Source organism: Schistocerca cancellata, chromosome 3 (assembly GCF_023864275.1).
Source record: "Schistocerca cancellata isolate TAMUIC-IGC-003103 chromosome 3, iqSchCanc2.1, whole genome shotgun sequence".
Classification (NCBI taxonomy): domain Eukaryota; kingdom Metazoa; phylum Arthropoda; class Insecta; order Orthoptera; family Acrididae; genus Schistocerca; species Schistocerca cancellata.
In genome coordinates, this window is record NC_064628.1 from 152,229,519 (window position 1) to 152,255,535 (window position 26,017).

At 39.8% G+C, this 26,017-nt stretch overlaps 1 protein-coding gene across 1 annotated transcript in view; it reads left to right on the forward strand.

Moving 5' to 3' along the window:
* Window positions 1-9,110, forward strand: part of LOC126174772 (dual oxidase maturation factor 2-like) — a 714,319-nt gene extending 705,209 nt beyond the window's left edge. The window contains exon 8 of the mRNA XM_049921113.1: window positions 7,174-9,110. Within this exon, the coding sequence (XP_049777070.1) occupies window positions 7,174-7,507 (334 nt within the window). The 3' untranslated portion in view covers window positions 7,508-9,110. The remainder of the gene's footprint in view (window positions 1-7,173) is intronic.
* Window positions 9,111-26,017: the final 16,907 nt, after the last annotated feature.

Sequence of the window (26,017 nt, forward strand, 5' to 3'; positions counted from 1 at the left end):
TTCATTTACTTATCATCAAATTTTCATTGACATCTCAAATAGTTCTATGACTGTTGAATACAGCTCATAAGCTAAAGTGACGAGTCGCAGAGTTAGTTGCAAATAGAACTACTACGCAGCTACGCACACATTCATCTGAACCCTCTGCCTCTCCTTCTTTGGTTCCAAATAAGCCAGTGTTATCAAAATTCCTACACCTAGAAATAACGACCAAATTGAAACTAAGACGTATATGACAGTATCTCAGCAATAAATGATTAATACCGAGCGCTGTCTTGTGTGAGTGGAAACTTCAGTTTTACACCAAACACGTACCGAGAATAAGCTCGCTACCCACAACTAACCTGCTTGTTCGTTATAATCCGTTTCCATCCACCCATTTATCGTTGACATCGAAGTCAAGCCTCAGAAATTTACTGTGGCAAAGTCACAGCAATACCAGCTTCAAAGTCTTGTCATGCGACGGTCACTGACGCTCTACTCATCATCACACAAGCACCACATATTTTCAATTATATTATCCACATTTATTGTCATATTTTCAAACCTTCTTAAACGTCCAAGCACTGCAACTTTAGCGTTATGTATAACATCACGTTATGGATAGGAGAAATTTCAAAAATAGACTTGCTTTTCCTGTTTTCGATCACTGTGTTGTACGTGATCATTTTATTCTGGCTGAGATAATTTGTCACTGAGGAAAGAAAATGTTTGTTGGACAGAAGCGTGAAATAAGTACTGTACGTGGTCTTATTACAAAGTCTGGAGACAATTTGATATAGGTTTTCAAATGTTGCAGTTTCTCCTTTAGGCTTGATCATAAAACTTGCTTAGTCAGGAAATAGAACTATTTCTCTTTCTTGGCGATAGTGGCAGATCAGTTATATATAACAAGTAAAACATTGGATCCAACTTGTATTCTTAAGATGCTATTTCGTTGCGTACACTCTTTGGATTTCATAATGTGACACTCTGCATACTTTTAGTTAAATAGGGTGGAAACCAGTTACCAACAAGATTCCAATAGCTGAGCTTTTCTAGGATAATTTCTTGAACTATAAGGTAAAATGCTCTTTGCAAGTCACGGAAAATACCATGTGATAATACTTTGTCATTTAAATGTTGTACAATCTGATTCATGAATTGAAAAATAGTGTGTTCTGTGGAGCACCCCTTTGAAATCCAAACTAAGTATGTCATTTTGAGACACGTATGTTACGGTTTTTTCATACAAAATCTCTTCCAGTACCTTAGAGAAGCAGTTAATTAGTGAGAATGGTTGGTAACTATTAACATCTGTCTTACTACCTTCCTTGTAAAGGGATATCACAATAGAACATTTCAGTCCCGCTCAAAATATCGCTTGTGATAGTGATGAAGTATACATGACTGAAAACAGGGCGTATATTTTTAGTCTTCTACTTGAAATAGCATAAACCAAGTGAGAGTTCTTGATTTGAAGGATTTAATTACATTTTTAATTTCTTTGGCAGACCATGGAGTAAGCGTAATTTCCCTATATGTATGTGACGTAGATTCTTGTATATATTCTACTGATATATCGCTTAATGTGTCTATGAGCTACTTGAAGGAAGTGATTATCATTAAGAACGTTGAGTATGTGATTGCTATCATTTATTATTTGGCTGATTTCTTAAATCACAAAGTCCTCGAATTTCCTATCTGATTTTCTATTTAATCTTTCACCTGTAATATAAAGTTAATTTTACCTCGAGTTTTATTAATTTCAGTGAATATAAACAGTATTTTAACCACTTTTCCTAATACAGTGTAGAATTTCTTGAAATACAAGTACTGCTTCTCTGTTAGTTCCAGGTAGTTCATACATTTTTTCCTTGCATAATACACTGAAGCGCCAAAGAAACTGGTGTAGGCATCCGTATTCAAATATATAGATATATAAACAGGCAGAATACGACGATACGGTTAGCAACGCCTATATAAGACACCAAGTGTCTGGCGCAGTTGTTAGGTCGGTTACTGCTGCTACAAAGGCAGGTTATCAAGATTTAAGTGAGTCTGAATGTGGTGTTATAGTCGTCGCACGAGCGACGGGACATAGCATCTCGCCGGCCGGTGTGGCCGTGCGGTTCTAGGCGATTCAGTCTGGAACGGCGTGACAGCTACGGTCGCAGGTTCGCATCCTGCCTCGGGCATGGATGTGTGTGATGTCCTTAGGTTAGTTAGGTTTAAGTAGTTCTAAGTTCTAGGGGACTGATGACCACAGATGTTAAGTCCCATAGTGCTCAGAGCCACAGCATCTCCGAGGCAGCGGTGAAGTGGGATTTTCCCGTACGACCATTCCATGAGTGTACTGTGAATATCAAGCATCCGGTAAAACATCAAATCTTCGACATGGCTGCGGCCGGAAAATGATCCTGCAAGAACGGGACCAACGACGACTGAAGAGAATCGTTCAACGTGAAGGGAGTGCAGCCCTTCCGAAAATTGTTGCAGATTTCAGTGCTGACCCATCAGCAAGTGTCAGAGTGCGAACCATTCAACGAAACATCATCGATATGGGCTTTCGGAGCCGAAGACCCACTCTTGTACCCTTGATGACTGCACGACACAAAGATTTATGCATCACCTGGGCCCATCAACACTGACATTGGACTGTTGATGACTGGAAACACGATGCCTGGTCGAAAGAGTCTCGTTTCAAATTGTATCGAGTGGATGGACGTATACGGGTATCGAGACAACCTCATAAATCCATGGACCCTGCATGTCCGCAGGGGATTGTTCAAGCTGCTGGAGGCTCTGTAATGGTGTGCAGTTGGAGTGTTAGGGGACCCCTGATACATCTAGATACTACTCTGACAGATGACACGTATGTAAGCATCCTGTCTGATCACTTGCATCCATTCTTGTCCGTTGTGCATTCCGACAGACTTGGGCTATTCCAGCAGGACAATACGACATCCCACACGTCCAGAATTGCTATAGAGTGGCTCCAGGAACACTCTTCTGAGTTTAAACACTTCCACTGTCGGCAGAACTCCCCAGACATGAACATCATTTAGCATATCTGGGATGACTTGTAACGTGCTGTTGAGAAGTGCCCCTCCCTCCCCCCCCCCCCCAAAAAAAGGAAACAAGAAAGAAACAAACGGGATAACATTGCCATGGGCGGAGATTGTGTAGTATGGATTTCTGCCGCTAGGCGTGTAGGCGTGGATAGCGCAACTCATTGCCAGTTGAGGGCCGCCTGTGTTGTCGACTTGGCGTGTTCTATTCAGCTGCAGTGATTGTTTTTGCTAGCACTGTTTTGTTCTTGTTTCGTTTTTTATGATGGCAGCTATAAGTGCACAACGTGTAGCTGTGACATATGTTGAAAACAGCTTACCCAGATGACGCTATGGGAAAAATTCATGTGTACCAGTGATTTGCTAGATTTAAACTTGGCGACATGTCGATTGATGACAAACCTCGTCCTGGACGTCCGTCAACTGCCTGAATAGACGAAAATCTCGAAAAAATTCGAGACCTTGTGCTCACAGACCATCGACAGACAATTGATCAACAATCAGAGATTAGTGCAACAGTGTTCGACAAGAAAGACCAGATTTGTGGCAGACAGGAGACTGGTTCTTCCACCACGACAACGAGCGCAACACACACACAGCCGTCACTGTTAGACGGTTTTTGGCTGAAAATGGCGTGGCTCTTCTGCCCCACGCACCTGGCTAGCCCGACCTGACCCGGTGCGACTGTTTCTTGTTTCAACGCGTGAAAAGGGGCATGAAGGAACACCGATTTGACAACATCGAGAAAGTCAAGAAAAAAACGAGGGAAGTGCTGTCATCCATTTCTAAAGATGACTAAAAATGTTGCGAACAGTGGAACCACCAGTGGTGCAAATGTATTATTTGTAATGGAGAGTATTTTGAAGGCGATAAGGTTGTTTTGTAAACAATTTGAAAAAATATACCTTATAAGAAATAATCCTGTTCTTTTCGGGTACCCCTCGTTGTAGGCTTTTAATTGGAAAATTGATCTAAAATGCTATTTTTGCGGATAAGTAGCTAAGAAATTTCCATGGATATTGGCTGCACCAGAAGTATGGCCCAGTGTTCTATAATTCCTAAATACAGCCCAGGTCCTGACACAGCACTTACTGTTATCCAGAGAAAGTAATTGTTAAAAATTGGTAGAAAATCAAGCTACGAACATATTATCTTGGATCTGGCAACTGTCCTATTATAGACATTCCTCCAGTTGTAAGTGTACCATCTCCTCTTACATTTGCAATTCCTTTGGGCACTATAATTGATTTCGTTTGTATATTTCCATTTCGTGATGTAGTTTGCAATCGACAATGATTAGATGAGAAGCTGATGAAATAAAATTTTAATTGAAACACGATTTATTAATGAAGAATCCAACTTCTGCTGTCATAAAAATACAAAAGCGTCCGGACTGTTAATGTGTGCTGTGCTACAGTTACATTTTTTTGTTTATTTGTTGTTTACGGCTCTTTAGGCGGTTCCTCGTAACCTTGTATCCTAGCCTCTTGATCCTTATATAAATATTCTTTCAAATTTCTTTGTTGCATATCCTCCTCCACAGGGTCTTCCGCTTTCTTTCTTGTGTGGAGTCCACCGTTCATCCCATAATCTCATCACAAGCTCATACCATTTTAAACTCCGTTTTCATCTCTTCGGCGATGCACATGGTATCTTTGTTTGCGATATTCTCTTGCTTCGAACTTATATAACATCTTCTCAAAAAATCCATTTTCACAGCTTCAAATCTTCTTATACCTAGTTTTTTCATTTCCAGCAATTCTGTTTCATATAAAAAATGGTTTGTATTATTGATTCGCATATAAGTAACTTTCTTTTTCCTAATTTTGTCTGACCAAAGGATGGAATTCAGCTTAATGGCTGCTTGTTTAGTTTTTGTTGTCCTCTGCCTTATTTCTTGTTTACTGGATCCCGATCTGAGATTATAACTCAGATATTTATAGTTTTGACATACCTTAATAGTATTTCCAGCTATGATAATGTCATGTTGTTTACCTACTGTACATAAATATTTTCTTTTAGAAAAAATTATTAATAGTCTGGTCTTTGTTTATAGATTTTCTCCATCATATACGCTATATCATAGTCATCTTTGGGCAATATTATTTGTACATTGACGTATAGTAAACTCGACAGTGAATTTCCAACTGTGGCTACGACCATTCCTCCACACTTTTTCATCTATTCTTCAAGAACTTCGTTCAGTTAATACTTAAACAAAGTAGTTGCTTTGCACTACCCTTTTCTAAGGCCTTTGGTTGGTCGCATTACTAGGGAGGTTCCCTCCCCATTTTAATTATCGTCTGTTTTTTAACTACACCAAGATGTGTCTTTTTTATTAGTCTGAAATTATTGAAGAAGGGAAAGAAACTATATTTATGACCTAATCAGGCCGTTGCTCACAGAGAAGTGGCGCGATTTTGTTTGCTGTGCTTTCCGAAAGACACTGTTGGCGTCGGCGATTAACTTAATATTCTTTCCTTAACCCACTGACGTTATCAACGTATTATGAAACGTCTCATTCGGGTAGTTCCATTTCATTTCAGACAATAGGCAACTTTGCAGTTATCATGGAAGTTCAGTTTTCATTTAAAGTAGACGGTAAATTAATATCTTTTGAAAAGTAGCAGCTGTGATAAACAAGTGCTTTCGGCTTTTTTTTAAGCGCCTAAGTTGCCGTATTTTGATTAAATCACGCGATTCTGAGATCGTAACTCGGAAACTATTGAAAGTAATATACTCAGACTTAAAACTGCAGGTAATATTGAATAGTTTTAGGTGATTTTTACGCGGTATTTTTGGAGCTTAAATTTAATCTTAATTTCCATTATTTTGCGTATTTTTTTCTGTAAACCCCATTTTAAATGCAATAAAAATGACCCCATTTGATTAAAAAACAATATTAGTAAACTTCTTTTGGTATCTTCTATGGAGAGCTTTAGAAAAAATAGAAAGTAAATAGTCGTAGAAACAGCGATCACACTCCATAACGAGGCGGTCGTCGGTCGCCTGCTGCTTTTTCCCGGCAGCACATCGCAGCCCAAGTACTACGTGAGCCTAAATATTTTTTATTTAATTATTTTTTTTCCAAGTTCCAGACAAGGAGTGCCACAGACCTTAAAACAGAAATCAATCTGTAGGATAAAGACGTTCAAGCCTATGTCAGTTTAATCTTCATGAAAATTGTGTTTATGCTTGACACACGAATAAAAGGTTTTTAAAACTTGTATTAATTATTGTTCTGTTATTGTTATATGCCTCCATCAAGAACAGACATCCAGCTACTGATATCCGATGTAAGGTTCTTCAGTTACACGACAGACATATTGTCGCGATCGGAAAGTTACGCAAAATTTACCAAATTTTAAGTGTAAACTAGTAAACGCTTAAGAGATAACTTTGTAAATGTTACAATAATTGGCATATGTAAAAGTTATTAATGAATTGAAAGAACCATGAGGTCAGTTTTCTCATTTTTCATCCTATTTGAAATGGAACACAACGTTTACTCTCGTAGACTACATAATTGGTTGAATTTTACCATGTTGAGAAATTAGAAGGCTCGATCTGCATTATTTGGTAAAGAAAACTTTCAGTAGTCAGGATCGCATAAGTTCGTATTTATGTCTGACAACCGCTTTCGTCAGATGTAGGCCTAACTTTCGTCTTCTTTTCTTCGAAACATTTTTGTTACCAAACGAGTTCGTTGTGAATGAGAGCTCTAGGCTACGTTGTCATTTTGCTGGAATAAATATAGCACCTAAGTATAAGTGTTTTATTTCTGACAGATCTTTTTATGAAGCGAAAACCCACCATAATGACAACATGACATGAGGCTCTAACCCGCAATGAACACGATTAGTAACAAAAACGTTTCGAAGACCAGAAGATTACAGATATATCTGTCGAAACTGGTTGTCAAAAATAAAGACGAATTTATGCGGTCTTGGTTATTGAACTGTTAATTCATTATGGAAAATTATACAATAGTAATTATATGTTAGCTTACTCTGCTCTTACAAGGTCAGGTTCCTGTAAGACTGGCTTGATACTTTCCGAAAGACAATAACGAGAAAATGAACGATTCGTGAACGCAGCGTAACGGTTGTGTGGTGTTGCGCAGGCGGCTGTCGAAGCGCGAGCGCCTGGAGGAGCGCCAGGGCGTGGACAACGAGGGCTTCGAGATGGACCCGCCCAAGTCGCCGTGGCGCTACCCGTTCCCGAGGCCCGGCCCCCCGCGCGCCGACCTGCCGCCGCCCTTCCGCAGGACTATCTCGCAGGACTCTGCCGCCAGCTCGAGCGGCGCCTCCAGCCTGGGACTGTCCTTCCTGCAGCGCGAGTGCGCCGCCGCCGCCGCCGCTGCCGCCCCCGCAGCCACGGCCCCCGCTGCCGCCGCCCCCGCCGCCTCTGCGACGAGTGCCGCCGTCCAGACGGACCCCTTGCCCGTCGTCAGATAACGCACTCGCCACCGCCCAGCCGACTCTCCGCGAACTGTTCACTCTCTGAGGGGTCACCACGTCTCATCGGAACCTAGAAGCGCGGGGACAGTTCCCCGAAAGTAGGTAGATCTCACTAGGATATACCAAAAAAACTCGTAGATGTAGTGCTCGCCGCGTCGCGAGGTACGCGTCGAGTCGCGATCGACGTGTTCCACCTCACCGACAGGTCCGCAGGAAGCGTGGAAACTTCCCTGTTCGCACCTGTCTGAGGGCAGGTCGTCAGATGAAACTGGAAGAAATCCAAAGAACCAGTAAACAGTTTAGAGGAAATGACAATGCCCGATGCTCTTCAGCTCGATGAACTGTCAATATCGACAAGTCTACTTTTATATCCGACAAATACTGGGTGAATTGAGCTGTCTAGTGGCCCCTTTCAGCATTGCCAGTGCTAACAGAACACTTGCCAGGCAGTTCCTTTATGCTGCAGACTGCTTTATGCTTTGTTCTGCTAAAGTAAACCTACAGTACGTTTGAGTGATCATAAAGATCATAAATTATGAACTGAGGATATTTGCATGACCTGTATTATCTCTTACGTATTATCGTAAAGTATTTGTAATCTTTAACATTTTAGTCATGTTTTGAATGATATAGTGTAGCTGTACTAGGTGATAAGGTATCATCTAAAAACTGGAATTGCTGAATCTCTTGTTTAAAAGAACATTTCAGTGGAAGGACAAACAATAGTTAGTAGGGGGGACTAGAACTGGGATGTGAAGTATTTTTAATAATTTGGAAGAGAAATGGAGACTTGTAAGTAGCCATAATAAATTTTTGTTCCTGACCCTGTTAAAAACCAGCATAATACCAACTTCTAATCATTTTCTTAAAAGAAAAACATACTGTACTATATTTTTTTCTGGTTCCTGAGAACTGGGTGGGGAGGCTGGTTAGCCCCCCCTCCTCCTCTTACTGCTGGTCATTGCTACCTTTCATACAGTGATATACTATACAGGATCTCTCCAATCTGAATTTTACTGGCTTGTAGGTGTACTTCAGTCATATGAATTCCCCCCCCCCCCCTCCCCCACAGTCTTGTTGAAATAAATCACAGTTGTTCTTTCTAATTCCTCGAGATTTTTTACTTTCACTCTACTCCATTTCCCCCATTTCATTCAGCAAATCAGACTATGTGTCTCATGATAATCACATGCAGGTTTTACAGCTATTTCCTAATCTTCATATTTTTCTTACTCTTTCACATAACATGTCTGTACTCTGTATTAATGTACATTGTGGTGCTTATCAGTCCCCATGGGATTACTCACCCACATAAGTACTCAGCAGAGTACTGAAGACTCCATCCATATGGCGCAGTTACAATTTGTGCACTAAATATGAGCGATATTTATTTCATTCAACAGCATTGGAGCAAACACTTAAATTCTTATATGTATATTCAGTTGTCATTTTCTTTGGGGAGCAATGTATTTGCAGCTACTGAGGCCTGAAAACCCCATCTTAAATAGCAGATCCTGATATGGTTTTAATTCGTGACTGAACTGGAAACTTAATTACCACCAGTGAAATAAAAAGAGGACCTTTCATAAGTAACCATAAAGCTGATCAGTCATAAATTTCTTCCATAAAGTACTCAAAATATTAATTTTGAAGCTGATCTAAGGTATATATCGCATTTCTTTACACTCCTTTCAGATGTGTATAAGCTGTATTCATTCCAACAAGCTAATGACATCACAGTTAGTGAAAAAATGGAAACCGTTTATCAAACATTTGTAGCACACTGACAAACTGGCCACTAGGCAGGTCAAACGGATATTTGCCAGTTTATAATTTTACTTCTTAATCAGTAATATTTTCCAAAGTTATTATGATAACATGGAGTTCTAGTACACATGAGGTTAATTGCAAGCTGTAAATACACATTCATGACACTTTTTTAACACCTTGGCATGGTGAATTGGCAGTGTATCATTTGGATGGATGTGTTCCTACATTTATGTACTCCATATATTTCTATAGTCCATCTGCTGCTTGTTTGTTTTATCATTATTTGAAGAATGTAATCTTTCAATGTTACAAAAAAATTTTATTATCATCTATGAGGAATAGAGATTTATGTATTACTTTGCATTTTAGTTGCCCTATAAAATCATGTTATATTTATTTTTGTTTCTTAAAAGTTTATCACATATGAAAGTCTAACTGAAGGTCACTTCCAGGCCTTAATTATTAGTTCTTGATATTTTGTATGCTTTCAGTCTTCTTAATAAACAAAAATTATTTTGTAAAAAGCAAGTTACATACTTTTTTTAATAATCCATGGCACTTGAATGTCTGTGGTTTCCTATGGCTGTATGCTTAATTTATTATTTTATTTAGCTGTATACTATAGTGAGAAAATAAGTAAAGTCAAGTGTGATATTGTATTGCATGTAGAGTACCTGTAACGCTTGTTACATAATTTTTTCAACTCTTTCATTTTCTACATCTAAATTACTTTTCTACATTGACATACACATCCTTTCCGTATTTATAGCCTTGTGTTGCAAAAAGTGACAGAATAATAGTGCTTATTGGAACACTCAAGCATGGAGAATTTAGCAAATGAAATAACACAATTGCTTATAAAATAAATTTAGTAAATAATTTGAAGGAAAATCATAAAATCAGAAATGTAATGGCATATCCTGTAGGCCTATCATATAGCTTCCATATTCATATTTAATTATATGGATGATAACAATTAGCCCATTTAGCTACAAGAGGGAGACTGGGTACTGTCTGTATCTCAAGTGGAAAAAGAATTTGTTACTACATTACAATAGACATATGGTGATCTCTGAGGGATCTTGGATAAATCTGAGATGCATATAGTTGAAAACAATTGCCCTGGTTTACATGTCTTCTATTGAAAATACAAAATTTGGGAGTTCAGCAAACATTGTCATTTGTGATGGGTATACACTGATATAACATGGTGTCACTAAAAATGTAACAATATTTGCAATTTCTCTGAAATTGGTTCTGCAACCAATAGTAATAGAAATGTTCATAATGTTTTGTGGTGACCTCATTCAAGTTTATGACTGTTTCCCATGACCAGATATATAAACTCTTTTTATTTAAAAAATCATAGCTTTCCTTAGCAGCTATTGTGATGATTGCAATTACATTTGATAGTTGAGAATATATTTATTATAACTTGAACAAGCTGTAACATTCAAATAAATGATTTATTTGTGATAGCCAACAATTATTTAACAGATTAGATGTTAAAATTAGAAAATACCAAATAGGTACTTCATTTTAGATGATATAAATATTATTAATATTGAGAATAAATGATTCAGTGCAATATAATTATACTATTGTAGATACTGTGAATGCTGATACAACATACCATAATATCTTCACGGTATGTCTGTATAGAGCATGAGAAAACTTTACTATTTGTCTTTATAAGCAAGTGAAATGAGGTGTATTGGTCTGGTATGTGAGACTGACAACTTCATGATCTGAAGGACTGGGCTAATGCTCTGCTCATGTGATGGAAATTTTATCAAATGAAAATCAATAATTAGCTTTGTGATATTATCATGTAATCTTTCTCCTTAACAAATGGTTTTCTTTTATTAGCTGAAATTTTATTTTAATCTCTCTTTCATGTAGTTCTGTTGTTACATGACATCACTGATCACTGTAAACATATAAATATGTGAATATTTTATTAGTTTTCTGTTTGTAAATTTTGTTTATATGTAAAAATGACTACTATGTAATCTGGTGTTCCTATTTGTATAAAATGAATATGAAAGTGTGATTTTGATGCTAATTGGCATCAGTTTAGTGTAATATTTTATAATCTATAAATTGTACACAATAGAATAAATATTGTTCATGTGGAGTGTTTGAAGGTTCTTGTTTTCATTTATGTGGCATTCACCCCCTCTAATATTGTAGAGTATACAAAAAAATTTTAGCAAGACACAATATTTTTGTTTTAAAGGCCTGCCAGAGACATCAGCTGCTTTGAAATATAAACAGAGAAGCAGTGTAAGATGGAAAGTTGATTTCATTATCACAGTTGCTCTTTTTTTTTTAATTTTTTAAGTGAGTTACAGAGTAGAACTGCATGCTGTGATACTTCTGGAGTGAAAAGTGAGTGTTTTTACAAAGAGAATGATTAGATGACTTAGAATTCACCTTTAAAATGAGTTGTATTTATTACAGTAAACACATTCAGAATGAAGAAGTATATGTGGGAATAAGATGTAATATCTTACAAAGCAAGGACATTCAACTTAGAAGTAAATGATGCAGTCAGAACTGCAAACTGTATTTTATAATAATGATTGTCATGAAACAATGATTAACTTACAGGACATTAATCAGTCTCTATTAAAATTTTCAATGAAAAAGAAACACCTATGCAAGGCGTAATAAAATGTGAAAGGCAGAAGTATAGAAGTTCATTTACATAGGCCATATTTTACATCAATGTGTGGCCACAGTATGAATGTCATCAACATTAGAATGATGTGCATACAATAAATGGCAATGCTGGTAATTTAACAGGCTGTTAAAGGTAGGTAGAAAGGTGTGGCTGAATCTTACATTAACTGCAATCTGAGAAAAACAACATATCACCACAACTGTTTTACAATATTAGCCACTAAAATTGCAACAACCAAAATGATAGCAAATAATTAAATATTCGCATATGTATTCAGTATGATTGGAAGAACTATTCGCTGCTGCTTCAGTTTTACATCACAGTTCATCAATCATAGTGGTTGGTGTCTGGTGGTATGTCAGTCTCTCAGCAGCTCATAACCATGTTTTCAATGGTGAGAGAGTGTGGGCCAGGACAAAAAACATGTGGGGTGTTGGGTTAAAATGATACTGTCTGCTTATGTAGTATAGAAGTTGAAATTTTTGGTAGTCTGTGTGATTTTTGGATGCCACAGCCTTTTACAAGGGCCTAAAACTTTTTGTGCTAACATCCAGTGATAGAGAATGTGCTGTTCATAATCTTTAGTCTACAGGCCCACTACTCAGCTCCCAAAACTGAAATAACATCTTCTAACTCTCTGAGAATAATGCAGAATAATGCAGAAATAATGAAAGTAAATAAAAGTGTATTTTCATTTTACTGATCACTATATTATGTCAAAATTCCACAAGCACAAATATTAGTTTTGAAAATCATTAAAACCTGTCTTATCATACTTGGCACTCAACACAGTTCAGACATGATTTCTACTCTTTACTTCTAATTATGGAAAATTAAGTGCTTCCCTTGAAAACAGGGAATAATTTTGGACACTTGCCACTTACCACCTAAGGCTGAAGTAGTCACTGTCATTGACAAAATCGTGGCACATTTAATAGCAAAGTTTAACACATTTTCATATGACTGACAACGATCAAATAACTTCCATGTGCAGACACCTTATTGTTTGTATATGTTTAGTACAGATTGCAAATGAAGAATTGTCTCCAAAATTACTTTCAGCAGTGCCCTGTCAGTACCCTTTATGACTACAAAGTTATTTATATCATTGTTAGTTGCAAGCTGAAAGTGATCTCAATTTTTCTCTATGTAAATCTGTACTTTATTTATGTTCTGTAAATTCCTTTGACCAATAACTCTTAAATTTTGACCTCCAGAATTTTTAAAACAGGACTGAGGATAGATAGTGGCCTCTGAACTGTCTCCATTGGAATTCTGTAACTTTGAACAATTACAATCTTCAATATTATCTAGAAATGTGGTACAGCTTCATTATTACTTATATCAAATACTAGCTTAGTATCTGCTGCTTCACTCACACAGTCTGTATAGTCTGTACAGATCTTATTTTTCTTTAATCCAATTTTTATGTTGGTCACAATTTGCAACATCTTCTAAACAGTTCAAGCTAATTAAGACATTTCCAAAAGTAAGTCCAACCAAAAAGCGACTCTGGTAGCTGGAGCCCAAGGTTTTTTGTCAGTCATGCCTTTTTCATTTTCATGGTGGTTTTTCTATAGGAAGTTTCATCCCCTAACATATATTTCTTTATATCTAACCTAGAAATGAAATACCAATTGTTGTATATATAGATTTAAAATTTCTCAAAAATAAATATATTCCTAACATTTTTCATTCCCCATTTAACCCCCCTAGGTGCTGAGTTTCCAGAAATAGTGAAAGACATATTTTTTACTAACAGAGAACCCAAATACAAATTTTCATATATTTAGCTTGCAATGATTTCAAAATGAAATAATTTCATAAAAATTTCGTCTTCTATTTCACTCCCTTAGAGATTGAATTTCCAAAAACACTGAAACACATTTTTTTTTTAATTTCTGCTTGAGAAGACAAATATCATTTTTCATAGATGTAGCTTTAAACATAGTTTAGTAGTTCTTTAATAATGCTCGAATTTCCGAAAATGCTCAACACATTTTTTTCAGTTCTAATAGAAACCAAATACCAGTTTTTGTAGTTCTGTCTTCAAAATATCTGCAATAGTGACATATTTTTAAAATGCCTTTCATCCCTTATTTCACTCCCTTTAATAGCGCAATTTTGAACAATCACTTTTTAAATGATTCTTTAAGTATAACATCAACACCCTCTCCAAATTTCAAGTTTTTATCCTTAGAAGTTTGGGCCGGAGAATGAGTCAGTGAGTAAGTCTGTCTGTTGGGACATTGCCTTTTATGTATAGAGCTAGTGCTGTAATTTTAGCTCTGTATCTTATATACTAAGTTAAATTAATCTAATTTGTTTTTATAAATTTTAGTTAAGAAAATTGATTTTTACTTAAAACTCAAAAAGTAGATGAGGTATCTTCATGATAAACTAAGCCTGATTCCAGAAGTAGAACTCTGTAACTTTCAGATTATGTGCTTCTAAAAATTCAAAAAAAGTGTAGTATTTCAAAGAGTAAATAAGGCAGCTTTCTGAAAACTTATATCATGTGTATTTTTAATAAACTGCATCTCATTCCAGAAGTAGAACTTTCTAGCTTTAATATTATGTGTCTTTAGAATGTTACAAAAAGTGATTTTTCAAAGAACTAATTAGTGAACTATGTTGATATTCACAAATTTAATCTTTTTTTAGTTTTATACAACCTGACAAAGTCTTGAAACAGTATTTAAACATCTAATCTTATGCAAGTGTATGGTGCAATATCTTTGTTAGCAGCTCACAGTATGCTACACTCTGTTGGACCTTTGCTGAGTGACAGGGAAAAATCAATAAGTACTTAACTCACCACACTAGCACATGCTTACTTCCCCACAAACAGTCAAACACTCTTTGTGTAGAGGTAGACAGGGACAGCATGGACAACATGCAGTTTTGTGTTATCCTGTTGAAAGATACCATCATGAAGACCTTCAAGATAGGGCTCAGCCACCAGCCTTAACATGTCAGAAATGCAATGCCTGTTGTCCAAATTACAGATTACGTTAACCAAAGCATGTTGTGTACCCAGTGGAACCCCTACCATCATTTTACATTCTAGGACCTTAAAAGGATGACAAATGCAATATGGTAATGTTTGTGCTTCTGTACAGTAGATTCAGATTGGTAAGATGCTATTCTTGTGTCCGTTGTTTTTGTTGGAGGAACCACTGTCAGCACGCCTCTCTTTGCCACCACATCAAGGGAGAAGCCACAATAATGGCTGCTATGCTGACAGTCTGTGGTGCTCCAGACATTAATGTACTGGCCATGTCAATATTTGCTATATTGCAAATAAGCTCATTCCCTGACTCAAGGAATGTGACTTCGTTCTACAATCCTATACAGATTGTATGAAGTTTTTGAAATCCGACGCAAGACTGAAAATGGTGCTCTTGTCCTCCTGAAACAACAATTCACTATTACCAAAATGAAATTTTCACTCCACAGTGGAGTGTGCTAATAGTAAACTTCCTGCCAGATAAGGCATTGACAGAAGTAAAGCTGTGAGGATGGATCATGAGTTGTGCTTTGGTAGCTCAGTTAGTATGTAAAAGAGTCTTGAGTTCAAGTCACCATCTGGCACACAGTTTTAATCTGCAAGGAAGTTTCGATTCAGTATTCGCATGCCAGTCATAAGAATATGACTAATGCAAGCAGTGATATCACAGTACAGTAAAGAGAAATGTCTGTAGGCCACGATCCTGCTGCTGTCGAATTCTGATAGGTGTTGGTAGAAATTCCTCATTTTTTACAAAATTTAACTTCATCTGCTCACAAACATATAATATCCAAATACAGTTTCTGAATGAGAAACTTAAACTGTCTCATGAACTCATGTATATCTTTTAGAGAATGAAGGGGTGACCTCATAAATAAAGGAAACAGATGAAGAACAGAATGAAGATCAACCTTTTTTCTATTATCCACAAATGTTTTCTTGCCTTAAGTTATCTGAGAGAACTTGGGGAATGAACATAAATAAATTAGGTACACATAAATGAACTGTGCATATAACAATAACTTCCTCCTTTACAGAAAATATTTTTGGGAAAAAACATCATTTTAAATACCAAGAAAAAGACATGAAGCAAAAAACTGATGGAAATATAAGTGGGGAAGGACTACTCATAACTATTTTGAAAATGCTGTTCCCAGTTTTCTCTAGTAAAATATATCAAATGAGGCAGACATTAATACAGAAATAAAAATTTGTTGCTGTTGATTTTCACCTCTGTACTTGCAGTCTGATATTTATGTACTGAGTTACCAGTCACCATATACTTCACAGAGGGTAATTAATAATGTTTTTAGATTCAGTACATGGTTTCTTGAAGTACAGAATGAATAGTATACTGAAAATTGATTATAAAGTGATTATGGAATGAGATGCTAAAGAAGTAAAGCCGCAGATGAATTTTGCTACTTGTCCATCAATATAACTGATAATGGCCAAAGCAAAGAGGATATAAAAAGCAGACTAGCATTAGCAAGAAAACTATTTATACAAATATAATAGTACGGTAGTAGTAGTAATTACAATTTTTTAAAATATATTTGTCTGGTGTATAGCCTTATAGGGAAGCAAAACATGGATGGAAAACAATGCTGACAAGATGTACAGCTGAAGTTTTAAAATGTGGTGTTGCAGAACATTTCTGAAGATTAGATGGGTAGATTGAAAAACTAATGAGAATGTACCCTACTTCCCTAAATTGGAGAGGAAAGAGCTGTATGACATAACTTGAGTAAGAGAAAGGATAGGTTGATGTGACACATCCTGAAGCATCAAGGAATAGTTAATTCAGTAATGAAGGGAGATTTAAAGGATCTAAATGGCAGAGTGAGGCAAAACTTAACTGAATACAGTCAACAGCTTCAAACAGAGGTAGATGTAAGTAGATAGGCATTTGTGGGATTACTGTTGGGTTGTAGCCCAAAGAAACACACTCATTTCTGTAAGCCTCTATATATTTAAGACAGATGTCCACATTACAATAATTCATACAGCCAATAAAGATCGTGTGAGCCATTAGGTTCACAGAGTGAAAGAACTTGCAACAATGGCAGAGATATGCCATTCATTCTTTTATACTCCACACAGCCCCCTCCCCCCCCCCCCCCCCCCCCCCCGACCCCCTCCCCACAGTGTGGAGCACGGGTGGAGTACAGTGCAAGGGGTGTGTCCAGTGGTGAAGGCAGTGAGGGAGATAGAAGTGACGTGATGAGGATGTCCATCTCTGGAGGTGGTTGTGGCAGGGACCACACTGGAAGGTTGACTTGGGTCTCCTGTAGAAGGTTTGGGTGAATGAGGTGTCAGCCCATGCATGAGAATGGAGTGGTGTGGGGAGGGACTGTGTTCCCTGTGTGATCGGCTGGCAGCATTCAAACTAAAACCCTCCCTAGGGGGGGTTACTGTAGCTCGGAGGAGCTAGTGGTCGATCTCACATGGGAGCGGGAGGAAGCTGGCGATCGACTGATGAACTCTGTCCCCGGTCGGGTGGGGCAAGTTGTCTTGCAGCAGGATGAAGATGTGGTAGTCATCAATGAGGATGGTGGCATTCTCCACATGTTTGGGTGGGATGTCGGTTTGCAGAACCACTACAGGGGGTACGGGAGAGGAGGTAGAGAGAGAGGGTGAGAACCCGAGGAATGGCTTTGATGGCGATGCAAACACATGTTTGGTTGAGGTCTGTTGTGGTAGCTCTGAGGGGTCATAGCTTGAGGGCGAGTCCTCAGTGCTGGGAGGCTGCGTAATATTGTCGGGAGTGAAAGGTGCTGGGTCAAAGTGTGCCGATTTCACCCAATGAAGAGAAACAGTGAGAGGTGAACCTTTAACATGGATCTCTATCATGTTAGCGATGTATTTTATGACCTTGTATGAGCCTGAATATGGTGGGGCAAGTGGGGCCTGGACAGTGTCTCACAGAGAAAAACAAACTTGCATGAAAGGAGATCGGAGGGCATGTAGAAGTGGGGGGGGAGTATGACTAGACAGGGGGGGGGGGGGGGGGGGGGGTAGGGAAATGTTTTCAAAATGCAAAATCCAATTGAATCCAGCTTACAAAGTTGGGAAGGGAGGGTGGGATGGTCAGGGGAAGTAGACTGTAACAGTTCCCCAGTGAGGACAAGGTTTCCACAGTAGACAAGCTCACTTGTGGTGCCCTCAATATCTGGTTTGTACGACGATCATAGGTCCAAATACTGTCATGACACCGCAGTGCTGTCCTGAATGTGATGCCACCTTTCTACCAGTTATAGAGTCTGTCTATTGTCTGTAGTGCATGAGAGAGACGTGCTCAGCGGTGCTGATACGCACGGAGCTATGGAGCAGGCCATGTGGGGCGGCACTAGAGAGGGGAAATGTTTATCATCACACTGGGTGGAGTGGCCAGAGGCCAGACAGCTGGATTGTCATGAGGTGCGCGAGTGTCAGTGTGCAAAACATGTGAGAGAGACATTGAGCAGAACACACTTGATGGGTGTGGGAGAGGCAGGGGTAACACTGTGTGGTTGACACTGGAGTCACACGAGCTAGGTGTGGTCTTGCTAATCTGTCTGTTGTCATCAGCAGAGAAGTCAGGTGTGGCAGAAGAGGGTTTAGGTGTCAGCACTGCTGAGCAGTGTGAATTGATGCCGGCAGTGATCAAGGGAAGGTCATCCTCAGTGTGTGCAGTGCAATATTTCAAAATGGCATTCTCACAGAGGAGGGTGCATGTCCTGGCACTTTCTGAGAGGACGATTCATGGTTGCACAAATCCTGCTAGTGAGAGCCGCACACTGATGCACTAAACAGTTAATGACATTTATACTTGGAGCAGATGGTGGAGCATGGTCACACAGGATGTGAGAGTTAGAGGTGTGGTGAAACAGAGAACCTCAAATGACATTTGGAGACAGAAGGTGGTGTGTTAAGAAGTCGATTCCCAGGATTGATTCTGTGATGTCCACCACATGGAAGATCCAGAGGAGGGAGAGGTCGTTAGAGAGGCCGAGTTGAAGCTCGATGGAGCTGCAGGTCTGGAGTGTAGAGGAGTTCATGGCCCACAGGAGAGCGCGTGTGCATGTGAGGAAGCATGTGACCATCGATTTAGGTATAATTGAGATGTCAGCACTGGTGTCCATGAGGAAGGTGCGACTTGCAGAATAGTCTTTGAAATAAAGGTGGCCTTTTGACAGGATGGAGGCGTGGATGGAATGTAGTGCGGGCTGACACTTATTGGACGATTGGCTTTTCGGATGTTTCCATGGAGGGCGTCACTTTTTTGCATCATCGCTGAATATGGTGTGGTACCAACAGTGAGGGTAATTTGAAAGAGGAGGAGGCTAATCCTCCTCAATGTGTTTGGGTTCGTATGCCAGTGTGGATGGTGCAGGTGCTATATGCAGCAGCTCAGTGGGCAGAGAGTGCATGTGCTGGGTGCCAGATGGCACAGCCTGCCCCTGCCTGCGTCTGGGTGAACTACCAGTGCAGGAGTGCCACCTGCTGTGTGAGCTAATGCTGGCAGCACTTGTGTGTGAGCAAATAGACCTGGTTAGCTAACTGCAGATGCGAACCAATGGATTGCAGTGCGTGGGGGAGGAGATGAACCTGTAGATCTGTAGGCAGCTTTGATAACCAAACTGACCACAAGTTTTTGTCCAGCATCATCTGCTCACTGACCAGGAGGAGTAGCTGGTGCCGAAGCTGGGATTGGGTGTGGTCACCGAAATGTTCCTCGTACAGTATTTACAGAATAACCTATTGTGGTGAACACGAGAGGTGCTCGATAACAGTCTGTTCTGTGAAATCGTACTTCAGAGTTAGTGGCAGCATCAGAAGTAGGTCAAAGATCAGTTCTGTGTGCCCATGCAGTTGAGTCATGAGGCACAGGAATTTTGAATTGTCATCAGTGATGCAGTACAGCTCGAACAAGTTCTCCACCAGTGCAAACCACATTGACCACATTGCTGGATTGTCCTCAGATAGTGGGGGCAGGGTCAGTAAGCAGCCTGGTGGTGGCAATGAAGGCACAGCTGCTCCTATATCTGAGTCCCTCATATCACTTGTAGGACATGGATGCCAGACCAGCATGGTCAACGCCTATGGCACTGCATAGGGTGTGAGTGAGCAGTCTGTTGGAGCAGACGAGAACGGCACTGAAGCACTAGAAAATGATGTTGTAGAACTGTCCAGTGCAGCATTCATGGCATGGAAGGCATGACCAGCACAATGTGAAAAGCGAGCGGGTGAACCTCCTGCAAGCAAGTTCACTTGCAGTGGCAGGGAGGGGAAGGGGGCGGGGTCGGGGGTGGAAGAGCAGATGTGCACGGTACAGCACAGTAAAATGTGATCTGTTAAAATGATGAGCTGGAGCATTTTGGAGGAGTGGCAACCACAGTTAGTATCACTATGGTGCACATTTTTCACATCAGGTGGGGGCCTGTAAAGTGCACTGAGGGTCCGAACAGTCACTGGGGGCGGAAACTGGCTTGTAAATGTTCATGATTTACAATGGGCATTGGTCACTTTGTAAACTGATGAAGCAGAAAGCACTTGGGCTCTGCGGGAGTATAATCCATACATGTGGTCTGTCCTAACAAAGGCAAGGTTGCACACGGCACTGTTGTAACGGTCACCCAGGCGGCCAGCATCTGATACATAGTTTGTGCATGAAATGCAGAATCCACATCAACATGATAAAATGTAGGAGCTTTGCTCACCTTGTTATCATTTTTTAAATGTATGTGTCAATGCACACTTGCTGGAGAGGCAAAGTCTGAGTCTGCAGTGACATGTTGCACTGTTGAGTGGCGAAAGTGTTGAGTCAACAAAACTGCAGGAAACATGTTGTGATTCCAGGTGGTGGTAAAGCAACAAATTGTCCCATTGTAGATGCAGGAGCTTCGATATCCACATGCTGCACAGCAGGATGCATGGACAAGTGGAACGAACGAAGGCGTAAACAAGGCCGGTGCAGTAGATATGAAAATTTTTGCACTACGAGGGAACATTGCATGAATTCTTACTCAGGGTCACCACTGTAGGATTACTGTTGGGTTGTAGCCCAAAAAAAAAACACATTCATTTTTGTAAGACTCAGTATATTTCAAACAGATGTCCACATTACAATAAGTCATAGAGCCAACTGGACAATAAAGATGGCATGGGCTTTTAGGTTTACAGAGTCAAAGCACTTGTGATGGTGGAGATATGTTGTTCATACTTGCTCATGCCACACATTTAATCAGAATTATTTATCTGAGAAGAGCATCTGGAATAGCATATGTAAAATATGAGGTGCACTAGTTACAGGGATGGAATACAGCTGAAATGAAATTACTTTTATTTGCCACAAATCATTTACTTTAGACCATGGGTAAATGTTATTATCCTTACCTATATAAGAAGATCATAGTACCAGACACACTATCTTCAAGAGATTAGAACTTCGTTATAGTGAGTTAACATAATAATCAAATGTTTGTGCATCCTTAATATTACCCCAGCATCACTTAACCAGGTTTTATGTCTTCATAACTGTGATGCAAGCTCATACCATCAAGAGCCAAACTTCTCTTGTTATATGCTGTGGAATTTTAATACTGGGTGGCAATTACAGCACCATGGTTTGTTATAGATAGGAGCTTGTTGTGATCATTGGTTGGCAGCTGATATCTACCACCTCAGGGAGCTTAAAATATAGTAAGAAAGAAATTAAGGATAATTCCAATACTATTACGAATGTGGGTATGTTACCACTGATTGAAATTAGTTACAGGGAGGGTTTAAGATTGAGCAAGACCTGTAGCACTGACAAACTGTGGGGCCTTTCAGTGCTGTGTATTGATATTTTTGTTAATAGATTATTTTTCTTTAATATAATATGTGTAGATAACACATTGTCACTGACCTCACTGTTATACATTTTTGTGAATAATTATGTCAATCTATTGTAATTATTTTCTGCATGAATTGCAGCTGCCTTTGCATCATCCACTAACTGCTGCAGCTCATAATATCAGCACCATCCATTGTTGTTTACATCCACTTCAGCTCATGCTGTTCAGCTGTCATGCTGTGGGCTGTGACATCAGTTGTATGCTGATTGGCAGCTGTTCAAGTTGCAGCTGATGTTAGTGACATCAGTCAGAACTGCGTTTCTCATTGGTCAAACTCTCCTCCATAACAGAGTCCAATTCTTTCCATCATTATTTCAAAAGATACAAATTTCACTGTTCCTAAAATTTATGTGTTAACAGTCCTATTCACTGTATACACGTCACCTCAGTTTTTTCCACATCAAAATTTAATTACTGTCCCTATCCAACGTTTCTCACTTCTTATTGTCACAATCATTGTCCGTTATTTCACCACACATTTCAAAAGTCCAACTTGTGCCTGGGTGGAACAATGATCATACAACTGAGCACCAAATGTAGTGTTGTCATACTTACCTTGACAAATATACCACTGATAGCTGTGCACCTGTTGAATCTGGCTTAAAACTTGGTGATTGTGACAATATGGTCTACACCAGGTTTGCAGTTCAAACATTTTACTTCTGCTTTGATTGCTGATTGAATTAATTTTTGTGGCGAGATCATGTCTGTTCTATTGTAATTTATGCACACATAAACAGCTAGCCACATATTACAATATAATGTGATAGTTCACATGCAGTAAACTACCACTGAAATGACACTAAACGGCAAACAAATAATTAATGCAGTCACATAATTATACTCTTGAAACACTATCCTTCAGATTTAACAATCTAATCAGTATCAAAATGATGTACCGAGTAAGTAACTGTGGATATTACATATGGTAATAATGTAGACTATGCCAGTAATAGTCAACCAAGTAATGATTTGAAAAGATTTATTCAACATGAGAACACAATGCAGTGTGATATTTTACAAATCATGGCATGAAACATGAGAGAAGAGAGACAAGTCAAAGTAGTCAATGTAGAGCAGAATGCAGAAGACATAACCAGAAATTATGCTTTGCCAGGGTCGACCAGGGTCGACACACGCTACAGAACCCCCGTCCCTTGGGTAGTGCAGAGTGTGGGGTAGGTGCAGAGCTAGAAATAGTGTAGACAACAAAGTCTTGAAGCCATCCTGGAGGACATAGGTGGTGTCCCATGTGAGGGTACAGTTGCCCTCTGTTGGTCAAGGGGAGAGCGGTTGACAGCAGGTGGAAAGGCACATAGACTGAAAGAATGCTATCACCTGAAACAGATGCTGTTAGAGAGTCAACTATAGCTTCATCAGGGACATCTAATTTGGTGAGAGGGATGACATCGACGTGCGAGTGTGTGTCCTGTGGTGCGGTTGAAGAATGGTGAAGACAAAAATGGTGCCATTGCACTGTCTGATGGATAGGTCATCAAAGGTAAAGTTGTAGACACTGATGTGAACACTGAGTGACATAAAGGAATAGAATCACATGTAGAGGAAGAAACACTGCACTTGGGGAGTGAAGTATCCCTACAGGAATCACCTGGAACAGAAATGTCATCCTCTCCCTGGGGACCGACAGCTGTACAATCTGAACTGTCATCCATACTAGGGCGGGAGGGGGAGGGGGGCATCAGCTAAACACCAGGCTTGTTTGAGCCAGTTAATTGAAACTGTTTGCTTATTCCCATTAAACAGAATGTTGAAGGTGTTCTGTCCACTACTGAACAATCTGTGTGGGCCAGAGGAGGTGGGCTGGAATGCGACTCTGACTGAATCATCACGTAGCATTATGTAGTTACAATGTTTGAGATCTTTATGCAGGAATATGAGAGTAATGGTATGAGCTTTTGGAAGGGGGGTATGCATTTTTGAAAGGCATTTGTGCACTTGTTTAACCAGTTCTGGAAGTTAATCTGTGGTTAGAATGGCCACTGGCTTGACAAACAGAGCAGGTAGGACAAAGGCTTTGTAGTATAGGACCTCTTCTAATGGGGCCTGAAGGTTGTCTTTATGCATTGTGCACAACATGAGTAGAACCCACAGGAGTTCAGAGGACCAAGAGCTACCATGGAAAATAAGTGCCGTCTTCAGAGTACCAAGCCATCTTTCCACTAAACTGTTATTGCGAGGATGGTATGCTGTTGTATGGAATTTCTGTACCCCACAGGGCTTGTACAGCTGGGAGAAAAATGCTGACTCAAATTGCAGGACCTGGTCCAAAGTAATAGTGGAAGGGCAACCAAATCGAGCAGTCCAGGAAATGATGAAGACAAGAGCTACAGTCTCAGTCATGATATTGGCAAGTTGAACAGCTTCAGTCCAACATGTTGTTTGATCAATAACAAATGGCTCTGAGCACTATGGGACTCAACTGCTGTGGTCATAAGTCCCCTGATCAATAACAGACAGGATGTAATGGAAGTATTTGGATAGGAGCAGAGGACTGATGATGCCAATGAGGACGTGATGTAATCTGCCCTACACACATGCTACACATTCTGAGGGGAGGCTGGGCACATCTACCTACTTTGCTCCTTTGGCACAGCTTGCATGTACATGTCCACTTCTTGCAGTCCTTTTTTAATCCCCAGTCAGAAGAAGCATTCTGTTATGATGGTACTCGTAGCTTTAACCCCTTGATGGGTGAGGCCGTGAAGAGAGTCGAAAATTGCATGATGGAGAGAAGTGGGGACAACTGGGTGGAGTGTCCCTGTGGAAATGTCATGGAAGATAGGCATTGTGGAACCCAGGAGGAAATATTGCTTGAGTGGCAGTGGAGCCTAGTTCAAATCCTGAAGCATCTGCGACAACTCCAGGTTGTTTGTGTGTATGACGGCAAGCTCACCCATATTGATTGGGGGGGGGGGGGGGGGGGGTTTATAGAGTTCACGTGGGAGAGATAGTCCATGATGACATTGTCTGCACCCCATATATATACCCCACATCGATAGAGAATGAGGTCCGTGTGGCATAGACATCATGTAGGTACATCCTAGCTCGAGTTTCGAATCACATCTGCTAGGGATGGTGATCTGTTTAGATGCTGAACTTGCGGCCCTCACTGAAAGTATCCTACCATTTCACAGACTGCAGTAATTCTTGGTCAAATGTGGACCATTTGCACTGAGAAGCTGTCAGTTTCTTGAGAAAAAATTTCAAAGGCTCTGTTTTATCACCCACGCGTTGCTGTAACACCACACCTATTGACGTATCACTAGAATGTGTCATAATGGAAATACGAGCATCTGGGATGTGATTGACGAGATTGACTGTGTGGGAAAGAGCTGACTTCAGTGCATCGGAATCCTGATGCATGTCTTCTGTCTCAGGAACTTCCTGGCACCAGAAGTGTTTTTGCCTTTAAGGGCATCAGTGAGGAGGGCCTGAAGGCATGCAGCATGAGGAATGTGTATCCTGTAAAAGTTGATAACGCTGAGAAACTAGCATGACTCACTGTAGCCACTGTGAAATCGAAGATGTTTAATGAAACCAAGCTGCTCAGAGGAAGGATGATGTCATCCACCGAAACTGCATGGCCAACGTAGGTGATGTCTCTTTGCGCAGTTGAGATTTCTCTTGGTTTTTCTGGACGCCATTCCTATGTAGTTTGTTCGAAACATAGGCAAGATGTGATCCTTGTTCAGCCCCAGATGAGGAGGAATTAATGAGTATGTCATCTAGGTAGGCATACATATACAGTTCGTTAAACAGCAATGAATGAATAAAACATTGCCAGGTCTGGGCAGTGTTTCTTAGGCTGTATGGAATATAAAAGTATTCACAGAGGCCAAAGGATGTAATTTCAGCAATCTTCAGAATGCCCTCTGCGGACATCAGAATCTGATAATAGCCTATGCAGAAATCCAAAACACTGAACACCTGTGCACCACTAAGCAGCTGTGCAAGGTCTTGTATGTGCAGAAACATATAGTTGTCTATAATGGTGCAAACATTAACAGTCTTGTAATCATCACAGAGCCTAACTGAATTGTCTTTCTTTTGCACAATGTGTATGAGAGAAGCCAGGTGCTATCTGACTGGTGAACAATGTCCAAACTAAGGGTGTAAGGTGCTGCAGTCATGGAGTGTGT